The following is a 19,659-nucleotide window of genomic DNA, read 5'->3' as shown; positions in this document are numbered from 1 at the left end:
TAATTCATTTTTTATTATTAGAATACTCGATTAATCGTAAAAAATAATCAATAGAATACTCGAAGGCCAATAAGATAATGAGTTGCATCAAAAAAGGCATAGATGCCCGTGATAAGAACATAGTTCTACCACTTTACAAATCACTAGTGAGGCCACACATGGAGTACTGTATACAGTTCTGGGCTCCTGTGAACAAGGCAGACATACCAGAGCTGGAGAGGGTTGAGAGGAAGGCAACTAAAGTAATAACTGGAATGGGGCAACTACAGTACCCTGAAAGAAAATCAAAATTAGGGTTATTCACTTTAGAAAAAAGACGACTGAGGGGAGATCTAATAACTATGTATAAATATATCAGCGGTCAGTACAGAGATCTCTCCCATCATCCCATCATCTATTTATACCCAGGACTGTGACTGTGACGAGGGGACATCCTCTGCGTCCGGATGAAAGAAGGTCTGTACACAAATATAGAAGAGGATTCTTTACGGTAAGAGCAGTGAGACTATGGAACTCTCTGCCTTAAGAGGTGGTGATGGTGAGTTCACTAAAAGAGTTTTAGAGGGGCCTGGACGTATTTCTGGAGTGTAATAATATTACAGGCTATAGCTACTAGAGAGGGGGCATTGATCCAGGGAGTTATTCTGATTGCCTGATTGGAGTCCTTAAGTGGGGAAAATTGGCTTCTACAGCACAGTTTTTTTTTTTTTACTTTCTCTGGATCTACTTGGAGGATAACAGGCCGAACTGGATGGCCTTATAAACTATGTTACTATGTCATGTCCTTCCCCTCGGTGCTTGCACCGGTATCTCTGAGCCCCTGGTCAGCTGGCACTCGGGGACTGCTCTGGAGGGGCACCTGGTAACTACCCTAATGGCCCAAGCCTATGCACACCATCAGATGCTCTAGTGAAGACCAGGTAGTTACTTAGTCACGCACCTCCAGGGTATAGCCAGTCAGTGGCGCAGTGGGTCCACACCCGCTTGGATAATAGAGGTATGCCTTTTATTAATAGCCTGCAGTAGTCATAATCTGCAGCTGGAGACAACAAAGGAAACGTAAAAACTACTATATTAAGCTGCCTGCAAAAATCCCCCAAAACAGCCTTCTGTGGGCAAATGATCTATAATTTTAAAGAGCATCTGTCAACATGATCAACCCTATTTTTTCTATATACCTATTTCCAAGATTGCCTAAACCTACACCCCTGTGTATTCCCCCTCTCCTTTGATTGACAGGGCTAGATGAGAGTTTTTTTCACACCTGTGCCGAATCGGTTTAGTGACTCGGGACTTGGGCAGTGGATCTGATGAGCTCAGACAGCAGCATCAGATCCACTGTGCACGTACTAAGTCACTCAGCCAACTCAGCGCTTGCATAATGGTTTTGCTGCTGCTCCCCAAGCTCAGGAAGCAGAATCTCATCCACTGCACTTAGAGGTCTAGCGCTGTCAATCAAAGTAGAGGGAGGAATACACAGAGCACAGGGGCATAGCGATAACAGTGGTCCAAGCACTACGGCCAGTCCCTTGGTGCTCGAAATAGATAATCTGCATAAATATAAAAAGTTTGTTCGCAAACAGTCGGTTGCTGCTGTGTATAGGGTTCCCAGCCTTATTCTGTTAAAACGAAATATGCATTAGATCCAGATATTGGGATTTGTAGCTGGATATTTATTCCTTAATATATGATTTCTAGTTGGTATGACGCCTCTGCGAGACATGTAATAGGTCGACGCAGTCTTCTTCTTATATGCAAAAGTGATTTTGACTCCAGACGACCTCGAGATCCGGACAAGTGCATTTTTCTAGATTCCATAGTGTCGACATCTGTATTTTATGTTATTTTCGTATATTATTTTTATTTATTTATTATTTTCTTCTAGAACTATATGCTGTCAATTGAATATAGTGTCTACATATGGCTTTATTATTATTTTTTGTAATTTCTTAGTGTCTGAGGAAGGCTTTGCATAGCTGAAAACGTTTACACGTATTGCCGTATGTTACTTTGCTTCGATTTGAAAACAAAATAAAAGAAAGACACAAAGAATATCACGTTTATCTGCTGTTATCTTTGGAAAAAAAATTATATAAAAAGTAATATATCTCGCCAGCAGTTCATTCTACAGAAAAAAAAATATATATATTATTTTATGCAGCATGCTCCACACTACCAGGCAATATGCCTAGTTTAATAGGGCTGATCAATCTGACAGATGCACTTTAATGCCATGGCACAGCCTCATGTATTATATATACAAGGTGTTTTAGTCACCAGTGCATAAGTATTCATATTTCACGTAAGTAATGTACTAACAAATTTGAAAGCATTCCGATGCCACATGTAATTTAATGTAAGCTGAGCATAGTCTTGACAACTTGTCTGGGAGAATTAGAATATAAAACTTTTGCTCAGCTTTAATGACGTCCTACCATTATACCTTGAGGGTCCTTTTTTATTAAAAAGTGAAAAAGAAATGCTTGTCTGCTACAACTGCATAGCCAGCACAAACAGTCTACAAATGCAGTATATCCACAACTATTATTCTCAAGATTATCAGGATCATGTCAGATCTCTAAGCACAAACACATTTAACCCCTAAGTGACCAACCATACGTGTTTTTACGGTGGCCTAGTCTTAGGCTGGGTTCACACTTGAGCGTTGCGCAAACGCGCGTTTTACGCGCGTTTTTGACGCGCATTTTTATGCGCATTTTTGTAATAGTAAACGCGCGTTTGACGCGCGTTTGTGTGATTCACTACAGTGTCCTATGGCCACAAACGCCCCAAAAGTCGCTCATGTACTTTTTGGAGCGTCGGGCGTTTTAAAGCGCGATCGTACGCGCTGTAAAACGCCCAAGTGTGAACCATTCCCATAGGGAATCATTGGTTTCTCCTTGTTGAGCGTTTTACAGCGCGTAGGAACGCGCTGTAAAACGCTCAGGTGTGAACCCAGCCTAAGCGCTGCAGGGATCCCCTGTGCAGCTGGAAAGCCTTGGCCGTGCTCTAACAGCCTGGACCAGCAGGAGTGCCGATCCGGGCTGTTTAACACTTTAGATGCCGCGGGCAATGGCGCTTGTAAAGTGCTGACAGAAGGAGTAGGCTCCCTCTGTCTCCCATCAGCACCCCACAAATACAGCAGCCTGCTGGTCAATATCAGAATAGCCTTGCCATTAAAATGCAATGCACTATAGGGATAGTGCATTGCATTTTAAAAGCAATCAAAATACTGTATGTTATAGTCCCCTTGTGGGACTATTAAGTGGTAAAAAAAAAAAATATATAAAATAAAAAAATTCTATTAAAAAATCCCTTTTTTCTTAGAAAATACACTTTTCAATGAAAAAAATTGCAAAAAAATATTCTTCCCCATATGTTTGGTATTGCCGCGTCCGTAACAATCCAGACTACATAAATAGCTCGTAAATTATGCTCTGCGGTGCTAGGAATACTACTTTTTTATGTATTAAGATCTTGTAAGTAGAATAAAATCCTTTTACTTGTGGGTCTGCACTATGTCTTTTTCCTTTTGAAGGGATAACAACTGTTTCTGCTGCCGGTTGGTTCAGAGATCGAGGGGGCTGAAGCCAGTGATTGAGGAAACGGCCTCTGGAAAAGGGATTGTATGTGAACTGACCTCTACTTAAAGCACCTTCAGCGAAGACCCAAACTCCATTTTTATGTGCGAGCAAAAAGTGTAGTTTACTTCAAAATGATACCAATGAAAAATAAAAGTCGTCCTGCAAAAATCTAGCCCTCACACAACTCCATAGAAAGAAAAAAGTTATGAGTCTTGGGAAGGAGCGATGCAAAAACATTTTTTTCCTTTTAAAAAAAGGAGTTTTATTGCAAAAAAAGTAGTAAAATGTAAAAAAAAAAACTATATGTATTTGGTATCACTGTAATTCTACTGACCCAGAGAATAAAGATATTCTGTTATTTTTACCAAAAAATGAACGCCATAAAATTTATACCATATTTTCCGGCGTATAAGACGACTGGGCGCATAAGACGGCCCACAACTTTTCCATTTAAAATATAGGGTTTGGGCTATACTCGCCATATAAGACTACCCCTCTTCCAACACACACTAAATAAAAATTCTCTCTCTTATTTATTTACTGCACTTCGGTTTTTTTATCTTCTGAAGCTGCTCGTCTGCTCGTAATCTAGCGCATGCGCAGTTAGTTGGCGCTTTCTCCTCTATTCCCTCCGCCCTCACAGCAAGAACGAGTGAATGCTCCAACTAACTGCGCATGCGCAAGATTACGAGTGGCTTCAGAAGATAAAAAAAATGGAAGTGCAGTGAATAAATTAAGAGAGGGGCAGCACTGGGATCCCGAACTCGGGGCGCGGCTGGGCACAAAACGGTGACAGCCCCTTGGGCACAAAGGTACCGGTACTGGTAATCTGTATATCTATAAAATCTTTTTTTTTGCAATAAATAAACCACAGGCCCCTCCTCCGCCCCTCTCTCATCATTGGTGGCAGTGGGCAGCGCAGGGGGGAGGGAGGGACTGCTTCCTTCTCCCCTGTGCTGCCTTATACCTGGCGTATAAGACGACCCCCGACTTTCAAAAATAATTTTTAGTGTTAGAAAGTCGTCTTATATGCCGGAAATCACAGTAATTTAAAAATGCAGTGGCAGAATTGCTGTTTTTCCCATCTCCCTCCCAGAAACAGGTAATAAAAGTTAATCAAAAAGCTATATAGACGAAAAAATATAAAAGTTATAGCTCTTGGAACGTGATGATGAAAAAGGAAGAAAAATGCTTGGCCAGTAAGGCCAAAAACAGGCTGGGCACTAAGGGGTTAAAACTTATTGTAGTCCTCCAAGAATTCAATCTAGGGGTAAAACCACAGGTTATGGCTGTTGCGTGTATTTATGGTGCATTTTTGGAAGTGAGAAACCATGACAAATCTAATTGTAATTAATTGTAATTAATTAATTGTAATTAATTGTAACCAACCGTTTGAGAGCACTGGGTTGAGGCTACATGTTTTGGCCATTGTGTGTTTGCTGTGCAGTCAAAACCACAATAAAAAACTAATGATGGAAATTTAAAAAAAGCACACCATTTTTTTAAATTCGATTTTGATTTTTTTTCAATGTCTGGGACTGCTTAAAGGGAATATATAATTGATAATAATTTTTTTCCAGTTGAAACCAGATAGCCACAAATACAGTATAATTTTTTTCTAATCTGTTTTTATTTTCTGATTGTAGATTTTTTCATTAACATGATTATTAGTTGCTCTTAAAAGGGTTGTCCGCTTTTGTAATATTGATGACCTATCTTCAGGATAGGTAATCAATGTCAGATAGACAGGGGGCCAACTGCTGGCACCCCCACCAATCAGCTGTTTGAAGCAATTCTTGTAGGAGTGCAGTGTTTTCTTCCCTGTTTACCTACTTGCCGCTACAACTGCAGCGGCGATCAGGTATAATTACAGCCCCACCATCCCATTCACTTCAATGGGATAGCTCCTTCCTGAATAGAACGGAGCCTTCCCATTGAAGTGAAAGGGGACGGAGGAGTTGTAAGCACACCTGATAGCCACTGCAATGTTGAAGGCAACCAGCTAAACAGAGAAGAGAACACAGTGCTCATACGAGCGCTACGTTCTCTTCTAACAGCTGATCAGCAGGGGTGCAGCAGTCATCAAAATTACAAAAGCAGGCAAGCATTTAGAGATATACTCTATAGCAGCCACCATGAGCCATAGACGCAATAGAGAGAAGTTGACTTCATTGACTTTTATGGGAGAATTTTCTAGGCTCTGTGATATCTGTCATTGTAATCCTGCCTGTAATGAAAATTAGATGACTGCAGAAAAGTGATCTGCACAGACCAAGAAGTGATGCCTCTTATTAGGGTAGTGACACATTCCCATTAGCAATGCAGCCTTTCAAATTCCATGTGAAGTATATAGCTGCATTATAGAGGCATTATAGAGGTATATCCTGACTGGCTGAGTTCATATAGTCTGACGTTCACCCAGACTAAGAAACAGGGTAACTTAGGTTTTGAGAAAGAGTTGAACAAAAGTTGTTATTCAGCGTGTGACAGAGTGTCTGGAGAAGTGGTGGATGGGGTGTATATTTGTCCAAGGTTCCTTCATTCACAGTTTTATTAAAAATCAACCAGGATATGTGAATGAAAGAGATGTGCAGTCGTCTTTGTGTTAGGGTTTGTTGAAAACCCGCTTTCAGGGCCATGTTGTTGGAGAGGGGAGAGTAGGCTGGGCCCCCACTCCATCCGGACAGTCCAGGTCTTGGGCTGTCCGTATTAACTAATCCTCAGGTGTGCTGGCCTTATTTAAGGTGAAGAGCCCAGTCACACCTTGCTCTCAGTCTGGGAACAGGTCATCTGTTTGGAGCCGCTGAGAGCACATCAAGTGGTACAGACGTTGCTGTTTTGTTTGGTGCCTGATATTTGGCTGGCACTGGGTCAGTGAGGTTTCCTGCTGTATAGTTAGAGCTGGACAGGCAAAGAATTTATGTTAGTAGCGGGCAGCTGGTCCAATATTACAAAATGCATGGGCTGCAAGTTACAAATATCGTGGAGGCCAGAAGGAAAATGAGGACAGCACCTAGTAGGCTTTGTATGAGGGTATCACACATGGTATCAGATGTGAAAAGGGTTGTCGGGTTTCAGCAAGAAACCAGACAATGAAGAAATGGGTAGCATTTATCTAAAAGATCCAGCTCTGCATCTTTGGTTCTCCTGGGTGGGCATTGTTTACTCGGCTGCATGGTGACATCATGGTGACATCATGTTGACAACATGCGACCACTGCAACCAATCACTGGCCTTAGCGAAGTACCGAAGCGTTACTCTGATCTTTTTCTAGTTTATTGTGTATTCTATGTTTTCTGGTGTTTGACGTTCCATGGAGTCTAGTGTGTTTTCTGTATATTCTAGGATCTCTATGTCCACAGAATTTAGAATGTCAATTTGTTTGGAATTTGTTTGTTGCTCAGTACCACAGAGCAGGGTGTACTTGCAAATTATTTGCTGTTTAATGCTTGTCATGTTATTTAATGTCACTTTATTCTCTGTGCACCTAGTGTGGTTATGGATGGAAGTGACAAGAGTTAATCAACTCTAGCACTGCACCTATAGGAAGCTTGGGTGTGGATCCTGGATCCGCCCCAAGCTGAGTTTAGAGAGTTCTACCCTGGAATTAGTAAGGAAGCAACTCCGTGTGCCCCTTCCTGATAGGACTGCACAAAAGCTACAAAAGCTTACCAATCTCTGCATGATCTAGAGAGGGAGAGAAAAAGACAAGAAGGTTCAGAAATCTGCATTGCTAAGCGTTAGAGTCGTTAAGGTATTCTTCTACTTAACCTATTTAGACTTTACTGCAGTGAGGGTAATTCTGTTAAGACACCCTTCACACTTGGACACAACTTGGCCAGTAGTTGTATCTTAAAACCTGTATGTCTCAATTGCGAATTACAGGCACAACTGCAAAATTGAGATTGCTAGATTCTGCAGGAAGACACTTGAGAACGATAGAAACAAAATAGTACAATAATTCATACAAAACCATCTAGGGAGAATTGCACTTTATATTGTGGGAACTGTGTTTTGCTATCGGTGGATGTACTACAACTCACATTTTGCACTACAGTAAAGAGAGACGTTTATTGTATTAAATCTGGCCTGGTTACTGACTCTTGCACCCTATATCAGACTTTGTATGGGTGTGAGGCAGGGAGTGTAGAGTGCAAAGGCTCAACATCTTGGGCACGCTGACTACCACCAGGCAGGAGCACCAGAACCAGGTTGTGCCCTGGGGGAAGAAAGGGTGCATCCTTTTTTATTGACTGTAGCAGCCACAGACACCTCCACTCCCATGCTCTGGTCCTGCTCCTCCAGGGCCACTGCAGTTGCAGTGCTGTTACTTGGTTCTGGCTATTGCTGGGTTGAATTCGGATAGGGACAGTTCAGTATTTCTCCACTTCATATTCACTTCCTAGGAAGAAGGTTTGTGACCTCTAGAATGCATTTCATATTTAATGAGGCACTTGACACCGATACCCTTAGGCGACTATGCGAATGAATGACAGGCAAGGTGGATACAGAGCATTCTGATAACAAATACAGATAGCCCTTGGTTAGCTCTGGGGTACTGTTCCTGAAAGCACTGTTACAAAAATATCACTGGTAAATTACCTAATTATATAATTATGAAGTTTCAGGAACCTTTCAAAACTGATCCATGTAGTATTTAATAGCAGAAGCTCTGAAATATATATTAATGAAATATAATCCACACTGTGCTAAAAATAATTCAATAAAATGAAACACTGTACACTTGACAGGAGTATAAATCTGACTAGTGCAGATGTACAGAATATTCACTTTCCTGATTAAATCCCTGGCTGAGGATATCCATCTTTGAAGGAATGGACAGTGTTAGGGCTCATGCACAGGAACGTGTCGGCAGTGCCCGTGCTAACAAACACCAATTTGAGAGCACACATATTCAAAATATCAAATTATGTTATATACCATGATTACACTATAGACACAATAAAACCTATAAGGGACAGAATATGCAGGAGAGAATATGGAAACAATGTGTCGCAAGCGGTAGAAGCTAAGTGGCCCCAGGCAGAGCTGCACACAGATTGCAGTTCCTCCTCCGGGGAAGCCAGGGACCCCCTTTCGGAGGCTCTACAAGAATACAGACATGACAACGGACGCAGTTAAGCATTGCTAGTCTAGCAAGGAACAGAACAGGAACAAATGACATAATACACCAGAACAGAGCAGATACAGACAGAACAGGAAATGGCAAAACAAGGAACAGAATACAACAATATAAAACTTAGGCGGAACCATATAAATGGACAGATGGAAAAACGCAACAGGATAAACTGACAGACAGAACTAAACCAGAACTGACCGGAGGAACAGGACACACAGGGAGAAATATGTGCTGAACGAGTGCACCTGCAAAACCACACCCAGGCACAGCAGACAGGGGAGTAACCCCATCAGTACCAGAGCTCAGAACAGGACACACAAGAACAGAATCGGGTGTTGCCCATGGCAACCAGCGTACATGGGATACAGAAATGGGTGCTGCCCATGGCAACCAGGAACACTGAACAGAACAGGTCGTTGCCCTTGGCAACCAGGATACACAGATACAGACACAATCAAAGGGGTACACACATACACGGACAGGTTCACATCAGATACCGCAGCCAGCACGCAGCCCCTAGCAACCAGCCTGCACAGGATTTTGGCCTGCAGCCAGTACATCAGGGTGCATGCAGCCAGCCTGCAGGGCATCACACGGCACAATGAACCGCACCGTGAGATTACCTCCCCCTCCGCCCTCCCTCCGGACATGAACGCCAAAACTGACAAACCGAACATGCTGACACTCTCTATCAAAGGTAAAAACCGCAGAACAAGGCTAGTTACAATGACCACAGAACTGAGATCCAGGGAAAACAAAACTAGAAATTCAAGGCAAAAACATAGCAGAACCTGGCATGGTAGCTGCTCTGCATACTGTAACATGTCGGGGATCCCCTGGAGACGTCAGGCAAGGCAGGACACGACAAAACAGGCTACGGAACACGGAAACTACAGACACATTCAAAGAGGTACACATGTACACGGGCAGGTTCACACCAGATACCGCAGCCAAAAGCAACCAGCCTGCACGGCATCAACCCCAGCCAGTACGCAAAAGGCGTGCAGCCAGCCTGCACGGAAACACCGGGAACCTCACCGTGACAGTATAAAAGTGGACACAACTGCTTTAACAAATGAAAAAAAAAGCAACTTTTCGGCACGCAGGTCTTTCTCACAACATTTTTTGCAACTGCCTGCTGACACATTGCTCTTTTTGGCTTACTTGCCCCAAATAATTTAGGTGACATTGACTTATAGGATAGCTACCTTACATCTGTTGATATTAGAGGCTCAGATTTTTTATTTTTTTTTAAATGGAGCTAATTTTTGTGCTCCAAATAAAGCAGCTTATATTTTTGGTGATACTCTTTTTGTAAGTTGGAATTCCTTGGTGGATTTAGGTTGAACTCACCCCCAAGACACCACAAATTAACCTGGTGCACTCATTACATATTTGGATACTCTATTCCAGCTACCACCATTACTGATTTTCATATATTTTCCCATATACTTACAGTACGTGTATATAACTGCATGTGTTTGTAACATAATTTTATTTTCTGCAGCAATTTCTTCCTTACCTCTTACACCAAAGAAGACAGAATTTAAGCATAAAATAGGAGTAAAAAACTCACCGGATAATATGGATGCTACTGCTGCAATTATGAAGGACACAATGACTCCTGGTCCTGCCATTTCCTTAGCAACCAGTCCAGAGACAACATACATCCCGGTGCCAACACAGCTGCCCACACCAAGGGAAACCAGGTCCACTGTAGTCAGTACTCGAGCCAGTTTGGTTCCATGGGATGAAGTTCCTGCTGTTCCTTCTAGCATGGACTCTACTGGTTTGGTGCGTAAAACTCTTGCATTGATTGCATGCCATGTAGCCCTCCAAGGAATCCGTCTTGGATCCAGATAAGAAAAGAAACCACTCATGATTAAAATATTTTTTTAGAAAACGTGTGCCGAATGCTAAAATACAGTTTACTGCAGTTTCTTCCAACATTCAGTTTTATAGCGTTTTAGTTGTGTTGCATGTGGCTTGAGTCAAGAAAGTAGCTCATGATATTACATGTATTCTTCTTCTAGTAATCCTAAGACATCTGTAAAAGAATGAATGCAATAATATGGTTAGAAATCATTACTAGACAAAGCATCTTAAAGGCTCTTGCACACGAATATATTTTTTTCCATGTCCGTTCCATTTTTTTTCACCCCTTATGGGGAGCCATTCACTTCAATGGGGCAAAAACAAAACAAGATGGAAATTACTCCGTGTGCATTCTGTGTCTGTATGTCCGCAAAGCCGTTCCGCAAAAAAAATAAAAAATAGAACATGTCCTTTTATTGTCTGCATTACAGACAAGGATAGGCCTGTTCTATTAAAAATGCAGAATGCACACGGCCGGTATCCGTGGTGTGCAAATCTACAATTTGCGGACCGCAAAGTTTGCTGTATGATATAAAGACATTTTAAGTATTCCTTGGATTTACCATCCTGAAAGCAGCTTTCCTGAAATGGATTATCGAGCCTCCCCCTCTTGTGTAGCTAAAGCTTGCTATCAGAAGCTTAGTATCTCCTACATTCAATGCTGTTATCAGTATTATCCCTGCTTATGCTGCAGCTTCGTACTGTTCTCGTCTACTTCATCCAATGCACTCACAATATACATGCAGCAAACAATAGGCTTTTAAGATTTGTAGCAAAACTCCTAGATATCATGGTTATAAATAACAGTTTTACACAGAGTTGGACTGACCTACCAGAGTGACAGTGGATCCTCTGGTGGGCCCCGATCTCTGAAGCCACAGTGGGCCCCAAAAGTCCTGGAGAAGATATGTAGCTGATCACATGCCACTTGCCACCTATGATATAGAAGTTTGGCCCACAGTATAATTTCCACTGGTGGGCCCAAGGAACTCCAGTCCAACACTGGTTTTACATGCACAATGCACTTACAGTTTTAGCACTTGATGTTAATAATGACTCGTATTATCATTATTATATTAAAGGTTTGCGGCACAATATTGATGACTTGAGATGAGAGAGAATCAAATTAGTTCAAAATCAGCCATTTGGAGCACCGCAGGAGCTGGCCCCTTTCCTGAAGAGACTCCCTCCTCCCCATTGATAACGCCAGACATCTTGCCTGGCTCTTCCAATCTAGCGCTGCTGCTGCTGTGCAAGTGCAGAGGATCTTCTGCTACCTGAGCAGTGCAGATACCAACTGTGCATCTGCCACTGACATCTGAGTACACCAGAAAGTGGAGGCGGCGCTCCTCTGTTCAAAGCCACCACCTCCAATTCCAGGTGTACCCACATGTCAGCCTTGCATTAGCAGTGGGTAGGTGAGATCTCTGGCCCTGTCAATCAAGAGGGAGATCTTGAGCAGAGGAGCCAGCCCCTTAGTGCTCCTGTAGGCTGATTTTGAACAAATCAATTTGCTCATCTCTACTGAAGACCTATCCCTGGAATAAGTCATCAATATCAAATTATCAGGGCTTAGACCCCTGCTAATCAGCTGTTCGGAGAGGATGCTGGTTGTCGGACCCCTGCTGATCTGATATTGATGACCTATTCTGAGGATAGATCATCTATATTATCACACAGCACAACCCCTTTAATATCGGCACATTAATGACAATAATGATGCTGGTAGGGGCATTGCCAGCCAGATAAATTCCCATTTCTCAACTTGTTTGGTCCCTTTGAATGTAACATAGGTGGGGGGGGGGGGGGGGGGATTTGCTTAATTGCAGTAACAATTTGTTGGGTTTTGGAGAATATTCAAAAGTGCACAAAGGCCCTGAGGCAAAGCACTGGGACCCCGCTCCACTTATGACCACCTTCAGCAGCAAATTCAGAACATGAAAAGGTGATGATTATTTTGGTCTCTGTTATGATGTCACAGTAGAGATGAGTGATGTCATAATACAGGGACTCCATTATATTACAGCATATGAGTTATACAACCAGTGATGTCACAGTAGTGGGCTAATGCACATAGTGATGTCACACCACATGCATAAGGAGTACAGTGATGTCACAGCATAGGGATAATGGCAACAGAGTCCAAGGATAATGCATAGTGAAGTCACAGTACAAGGAAAATGCATGCAAAGATGTCATAGTCCAAGGATAATGCATACAGTGATGTCACAGTACAAGGATAATGCATACAGAGATGTCATAGTCCAATGATAATGCATACAGTGATGTCACAGTACAAGGATAATGCATACAGTGATGTCACAGTACAAGGATGATGCATACAGTGATGTCACAGTACAAAGATAATGCACACAGTGAAGTCACAGTACAAGGATAATTCATACAGTGATATCACAGTACAAGGATGATTTATACAGTGATGTCACAGTACAAGGATAGTGCACACAGTGAAGTCACAGTACAAGGATAATGCATACAGTGATGTCACAGTACCAGGATAATGCATACAGTGATGTCACAGTACAAGGGTGATGCACACAGTGAAGTCAAAGTGACATTACTGCAGAGGAGTTATACAAACAAAATCACAGTATAGGGATATTTCACATCATAATATTATGGCAAGGTAAAGCATAGAAAAAAGTCACCATGTACACAGCATAGAAAAAAGAGAATAATAGAATGATGTCAAAGAGGGGTATTATAAAGTACCATTCCAGGGATAATGCAGTGATGTCCCAGCACAGAAATAATGCAAATGTATAAATGAATAACTGTAATGGTGCAGAGAAGGGGATATACACATAAAGTGGTAACCATGGGGTTCCTTAGTCTTATCCGTATTTGGCCCACAAAAAATGGACTCGCAAAATACAGATACTTTCCACACGCCTTCTGTATTTTTCTCACTCCCATCAATACAAAGGACTATTCTAGTCCACAATACAGACCAGAATAGGACATGGTCTATAATTTGCAGAATAAAACATTTTGATGTGTGTACGGCCACACAGGAAACAGCTGCAGCTTGCACGACTGCACATCTGTCAGATGCATGTCAGCCATGTCTCAAACTAGTTCTGCCCTAACGGCTTTATTCAGATGAATAGTAAGAAACTCTTAACAGACCGCACATGAATGGTGCCCGTGTACAGTTTTTCTCATAGGCACATCCACTTGAATAAATGAGTCTTACAGGAAGCTGAATGGTGCAAGCTACAATTTCTTGGCACCAACTGATGGTCCCTGCAGAAAATCACTCATGTGGAATGACCTATTGACTTAAAAGGCTATGTACACCTTTGGGGACAATTTTTTTTATTATTGCATTGTACTTATTTTGAGCTAAAGATCTTTTTTTTCATTGGTCTTTATTAACAATATGGAATCCTTTTTTGTGTACATGGCTGACATACTCTACTAGCTGCCAGTGGGTTTATTTTTCTTTTTTTTCGTCATCTGGGATGCAGACAGACTCCTTATTGTAACGGTCGCGTACACACACACAGGGGGAGGAAAGTGACCACTGCGCTCCACCCTCACCTCTGGCCCTGCCTACTTGCCTCGCAAGTCCTAATGACAGGGGACAACTGGACGGCAATCCCTAGCTTGGAATAAGTGCTGGGAGGACAGAACAGACAAACAACGGAATGTGAACGGACGGAGTCAATACCAGGAGAGCAACGAAGTACAAATGGAGCAAGCAGGGAATAGTCAGGAAGAGCCGGGGTCATAAATACCAGGAGTGTCGTGAAGTACCAAAGGAGTCAGCAGAGGATCGTCAGGAGGAAGCTGGGGCCAGAATACCAGGAGAGCAACAAAGTACACAAGGAGCAGGCAGAGGATCGTCGATGTGGATGAACTGACTCTTAAGGGCTGGTTCATTCCACCCTGAGGGAACACACCACCTTCTAAATTGGGTGCAATACTCCTCCGCGGGTTGATCACCCTGAACCAGTGCCTGGGTACCCAGGGCTTGAAAAAAAAACAGATGCTAAACAACTGGCATCAGCTGGTAAAAAGAACGCCCACTCCTGGGGACCATCCTGTAATCGGGAAATGACAATGCCCATGCGTTGACTCTCAGAGCCGGAGGACAAGGGGGGCAAACGTTAATAAAGTTTAGAATTCTTCTTAAAAGAAAGAAACTTCCTCCGGTCTCCAGAGAAGGGTTCAGGAAGCTTAATCTGCGGCTCTATATGCGGAATGGAGGCCTGAGGAATGGAAGAGCCTTGTCCTAACTCAAAAGAACTGAGTTTTTCCCCTAGCTCCTGCACCATCTGCGTCAGGTTGGAAACATGATCTGTCAGGGTGACCAGAGGATTCATGATACAGTGGTTTGGTAGGGCCTGTTATTCTGTAACGGTCGCGTACACATACACACAGGACAGACAAACAGCGGAATGTGAACGGACCGAGTCAATACCAGGAGAGCAACGAAGTACAACTGGAGCAAGCAGAGAATAGACAGCTAAAGCTAGGGGTCATAAATACCAGGAGTGTCGTGAAGTACCAAAGGAGTCAGCATAGGATCGTCAGGAGGAAGCCGGGATCAGAATACCAGGAGAGCAGCAAAGTACACAAGGAGCAGGTAGGGGATCGTCAGGGAATAAGCAGAAGGTAAGTACGCCAGGAAAAGCAAAATCACAGAAGGAACCTAAATAACAGGCAACCTCTGGCCCGCAGGCTGCCTGTTTAAATACTGAGTAACAGGGGTCATGTGACATGGCCAGCATCACATGACTCGCCCTGCTGTAAATGGCTGAGCATCTGGTTGCTGGGGGCTGACCCACCTAGGAGACAAGGACACTGCACGCGTCCAAGCTCCTGTACAGAGGCAGGGCGTCGGCAGGCGCTGCGGAGAATCAGCGCATTGGCGGCGCACCGTGACACTTATCTCTTCTCTCTGACATTATAAACACTCATCAAAGCTCAATCCTTATCTTACTGATAAGAATGTGGCTTAAATACTAGTCACACAGTTAACAGTTAACCTTTTGTGACGGAAGATCTCAATATTTTTAATAAAGGCCAATTAAAATTATGATTTTTAGCCCAAAATGAGTAACATTCAATCATAGAAAAAAATTGCAATGCCTCCAAAAGGTGTACATAGCCTTTAATGGGTCAGTTTTTAGCCCGGGTACTGACTGTTCTACAGCACATGGACGGTTCATCTATCCATCTAATGGATAGCTCTTTATATTTAACTTAACATGTAGATGAACTCAGTCGAGATGATGAAAGAATGTATGTGCTAAATATTAGCCAGATTAATTTTTTATCAAGAATCTGCCACGGGACTCCAAAATGTTCTGTGGGTGCCCCCACAGAATTACATCTAGCATGCCCACTCGCTCATTAACTATTGTTTATGAAGAACCATTTATCACTCGTATTACTCACTGCTGTCGACTATGCATGAAGTAGCCATTTCCTTCCCACCCCTGACAAATATGTGTAATAAAATGCAATTAAAATATTAAAGATATAGCAGAGCTACCCAAAATAATATGAGGTTGCTGCACTCCCACAAGAATAGCAATAAAAATCTATATTACTAGTAGTATTAGTAATAAAATACCATGACAAGAGGAAAGGGTTCACGCCAGCCATCCAATAAACATAAGCATTACATTCTCTAATTTTACACATAATTGGTCTTGTTTTTTTTAATAAAAAACAAACAGAATAACAGCAGCTAAACATAATGAATAACCTATCTAAAACACTGCATATCGCATACACTGGTGTAAGTTCCAATCTTAGATATACAGAGATGTGCATGCAAACATTTCTATGTATTTAGTCTATGTAGAAGAGCTTACTTCTTTATAAACATATCTAAGAATGCCCAGAAACGGTGCTTGTGGACAGGACGTCCATAGGAAATTATGACCTAAATCCCTATATTAATGCATTTGCCATTTTTTTGTCGCACACCATTAAAGAGGACCTTTCACCGATCCTGACATTGTGAACTAAGTATACAGACATGGAGAGCGGCGCCCGGGGATCTCACTGCACTTACTATTATCCCTGGGCGCCGCTCCGTTCTCCCGCTATGCCCTCCGGTATCTTCAATCACTAAGTTATAGTAGGCGGAGTCTGCCCTTGTTCTGCTGTAGCGCTGGCCAATCGCATCGCAGAGCTGCGATTGGCCAGCGCTACAGCAGAACAAGGGCAGACTCCGTCTACTATAACTTAGTGACCGAAATCTCTGCCTACTATAACTTAGTGACCAAAGATACCGGAGGGCATAGCAGGAGAACGGAGCGGCGCCCAGGGATAACAGTAAGTGCAGTGAGATCCCCGAGCGCCGCTCTCCATGTCTGTATACTTAGTTCACAATGTCAGGATTGGTGAAAGGTCCTCTTTAAAGGGGTTGTCCCATGAAAAATATTATACAGTTTTAAAAACAGCACTTGGATCTGAATACTTTAAAACATATTTTTTGCTTTATAAGAGGTACTTTTCCCCCCCAAAAGTGTGTGTGTGGGGGGGGATCAGTGCGTCTTATAAAGCGAATGTGCCGAAAATTATTGTGGCCGGCACATTGTTTACGTTAGCCTGGACCGTAAAGTTTGGGAAATGTGAGGCAGGCAGCGGCATTGAAGCTTTTATGAAGCTGAATGCCACCAGCCTGCAGGTTGTCGCTCCGTAGCCGAAGAGAGAGGATAACCATTCTCCTTTTCCTCTGCTGCCCTGCATGGTGTGCTGATTGGTAGCGAGTGCCAGCGGGAACTGCTGCTCCGCCACCACCACGTCAGCTTACTCAGCTTATTGCCACCCGGCTGTGCACGCCGCTGCTAAAAGAAAGGTAGGGAGTGAATGACACTGGCCCTCAATGGACTGTCTACTGTAGTTCCTGGGTGAGAGAAAGCCAGGACATGAAGGGGAACAAGAAAGGAGCTCAGGGGCAGACCTGGACATTAAATGACTATAACCCCCCTCATGCAGTACATGGTTGTATTCTCAAGCATGAAGGGGGTTATAGTCACATTTAATATGAAGACTGAGACTGTATTGTATTTAGTCTAAGGTCCCTTTCACACAGGCAAGTATTCCACGTGGGTGCAATGCGTGATGTGATCGCATTGCACCCGCACTGAATCTGGACCCATTCATTGCTATGGGGCTGTGCACACGAGCAGTGATTTTCACTTATGCGTTACGTGAAAATCGCAGCATGTTCTATATTGCCATCCGTGTTTTGCGGATCCGCAATTTGAGGACCGCAAAACACACAACGGTCATGTGCATTAGGCCTTAGATTAGTGAGTGGTCCACCCCCAACTTGTGAGTGCTTTATAAATTGCTGTGACCCCTGTAGCTACATCACTTTCTGTACAGTGATGGTCAGTTCGTAGTGTTCGCCAGCAAACACATGCGGGCTGCCATCTTTAATAAGGTAGACTAACCCGTCCGGCGATGCACAGGTAAGCCCTTGCCTGTGTCGGGAGCCGGTCTGAATTCAAATGCAGTCATCGGGAGCAGGCAGTTCCGAGAACAGCCCGATGAAGGCCCCCGGCGGCTGTTCTCGGAACTGCCTGCTCCCAGTGACTGCATTTGATTTCAGACCGGCTCTCGGCACAGGCACAGGTAATGGCTTACCTGTGCATCGCCGGACGGGTGAGCCTACCTTACTAAAGATGGCAGCCCGCATGTGCACTGTATACAGTCGTGGCCAAAAGTTTTGAGTATGACACAAATATTAGTTTTCACAGTTTGCTGCTAAACTGCTTTTAGATCTTTGTTTCAGTTGTTTCTGTGATGTAGTGAAATATAATTACACGCACTTCATACGTTTCAAAGGCTTTTATCGACAATTACATGACATTTCTGCAAAGAGTTAGTATTTGCAGTGTTGGTCCTTCTTTTTCAGGACCTCTGCAATTCGACTGGGCATGCTCTCAATCAACTTCTGGGCCAATTCCTGACTGATAGCAACCCATTCTTTCATAATAACTTCTTGGAGTTTGTCAGAATTAGTGGGTTTTGTTTGTCCACCCGCCTATTGAGGATTGACCACAAGTTCTCAATGGGATTAAGATCTGGGGAGTTTCCAGGCCATGGACCCAAAATGTAAACGTTTTGGTCCCCGAGCCACTTAGTTATCACTTTTGCCTTATGGCACGGTGCTCCATCATGCTGGAAAATGCATTGTTCTTCACCAAACTGTTGTTGGATTGTTGGAAGAAGTTACTGTTGGAGGGTGTTTTGGTACCATTCTTTATTCATGGCTGTGTTTTGGGGCAAAATTGTGAGTGAGCCCACTCCCTTGGATGAGAAGCAACCGCACATATGAATGGTCTCAGTATGGTTTACTGTTGGCATGACACAGGACTGATGGTAGCGCTCACCTTTTCTTCTTGCCCCAAACAATCGTAAAGAGGCTTCATCGGAGAATATGACTTTGCCCCAGTCCTCAGCAGTCCATTCACCATATTTTCTGAAGAAAATCAATCTGTCGCTGATGTTTTTTTTGGAGAGAAGTGGCTTCTTTGCTGCCCTTCTTGACACCAGGCCATCTTCCAAAAGTCTTCGCCTCACTGTGCGTGCAGATGCGCTCACAACTGCCTGCTGCCATTCCTGAGCAAGCTCTGCACTGGTGGCACTCCGATCCTGCAACTGAATCCTCTTTAGGAGACGATCCTGGCGTTTGCTGGACTTTCTTGGACGCCCTGAAGCCTTCTTAACAAGAATTGAACCTCTTTCCTTGAAGTTCTTGATGATCCGATAAATTGTTGATTGAGGTGCAATCTTAGTAGCCACAATATCCTTGCCTGTGAAGCCATTTTTATGCAACGCAATGATAACTGCATGCGTTTCTTTGCAGGCCACCATGGTTAACAATGGAAGAACAATGATTTCAAGCATCACCCTTCTTTTAACAGGTCAAGTCTGCCATTTTACGCAATCAGCTTGACATAATGATCTCCAGCCTTGTGCTCGTCAACATTCTCACCTGAGTTAACAAGACGATTACTGAAATGATCTCAGCAGGTCCTTTAATGACAGCAATGAAATGCAGTGGAA

General features: G+C 43.1%; 1 protein-coding gene across 1 annotated transcript in view; it reads right to left on the bottom strand.

The window, feature by feature from the left end:
* Positions 1–19,659, bottom strand: part of SLC7A14 (solute carrier family 7 member 14) — a 126,382-nt gene that overhangs the window by 58,426 nt on the left and 48,297 nt on the right. Inside the window, exon 2 of the mRNA XM_044291012.1 lies at positions 10,301–10,771. Coding sequence (XP_044146947.1) covers positions 10,301–10,604 — 304 coding nt within the window. The 5' untranslated portion in view covers positions 10,605–10,771. The remainder of the gene's footprint in view (positions 1–10,300; positions 10,772–19,659) is intronic.

Source organism: Bufo gargarizans, chromosome 4, assembly GCF_014858855.1.
Source record: "Bufo gargarizans isolate SCDJY-AF-19 chromosome 4, ASM1485885v1, whole genome shotgun sequence".
Taxonomy (NCBI): Eukaryota; Metazoa; Chordata; class Amphibia; order Anura; family Bufonidae; genus Bufo; species Bufo gargarizans.
This window is presented reverse-complemented; position numbering and strand designations above follow the sequence as displayed.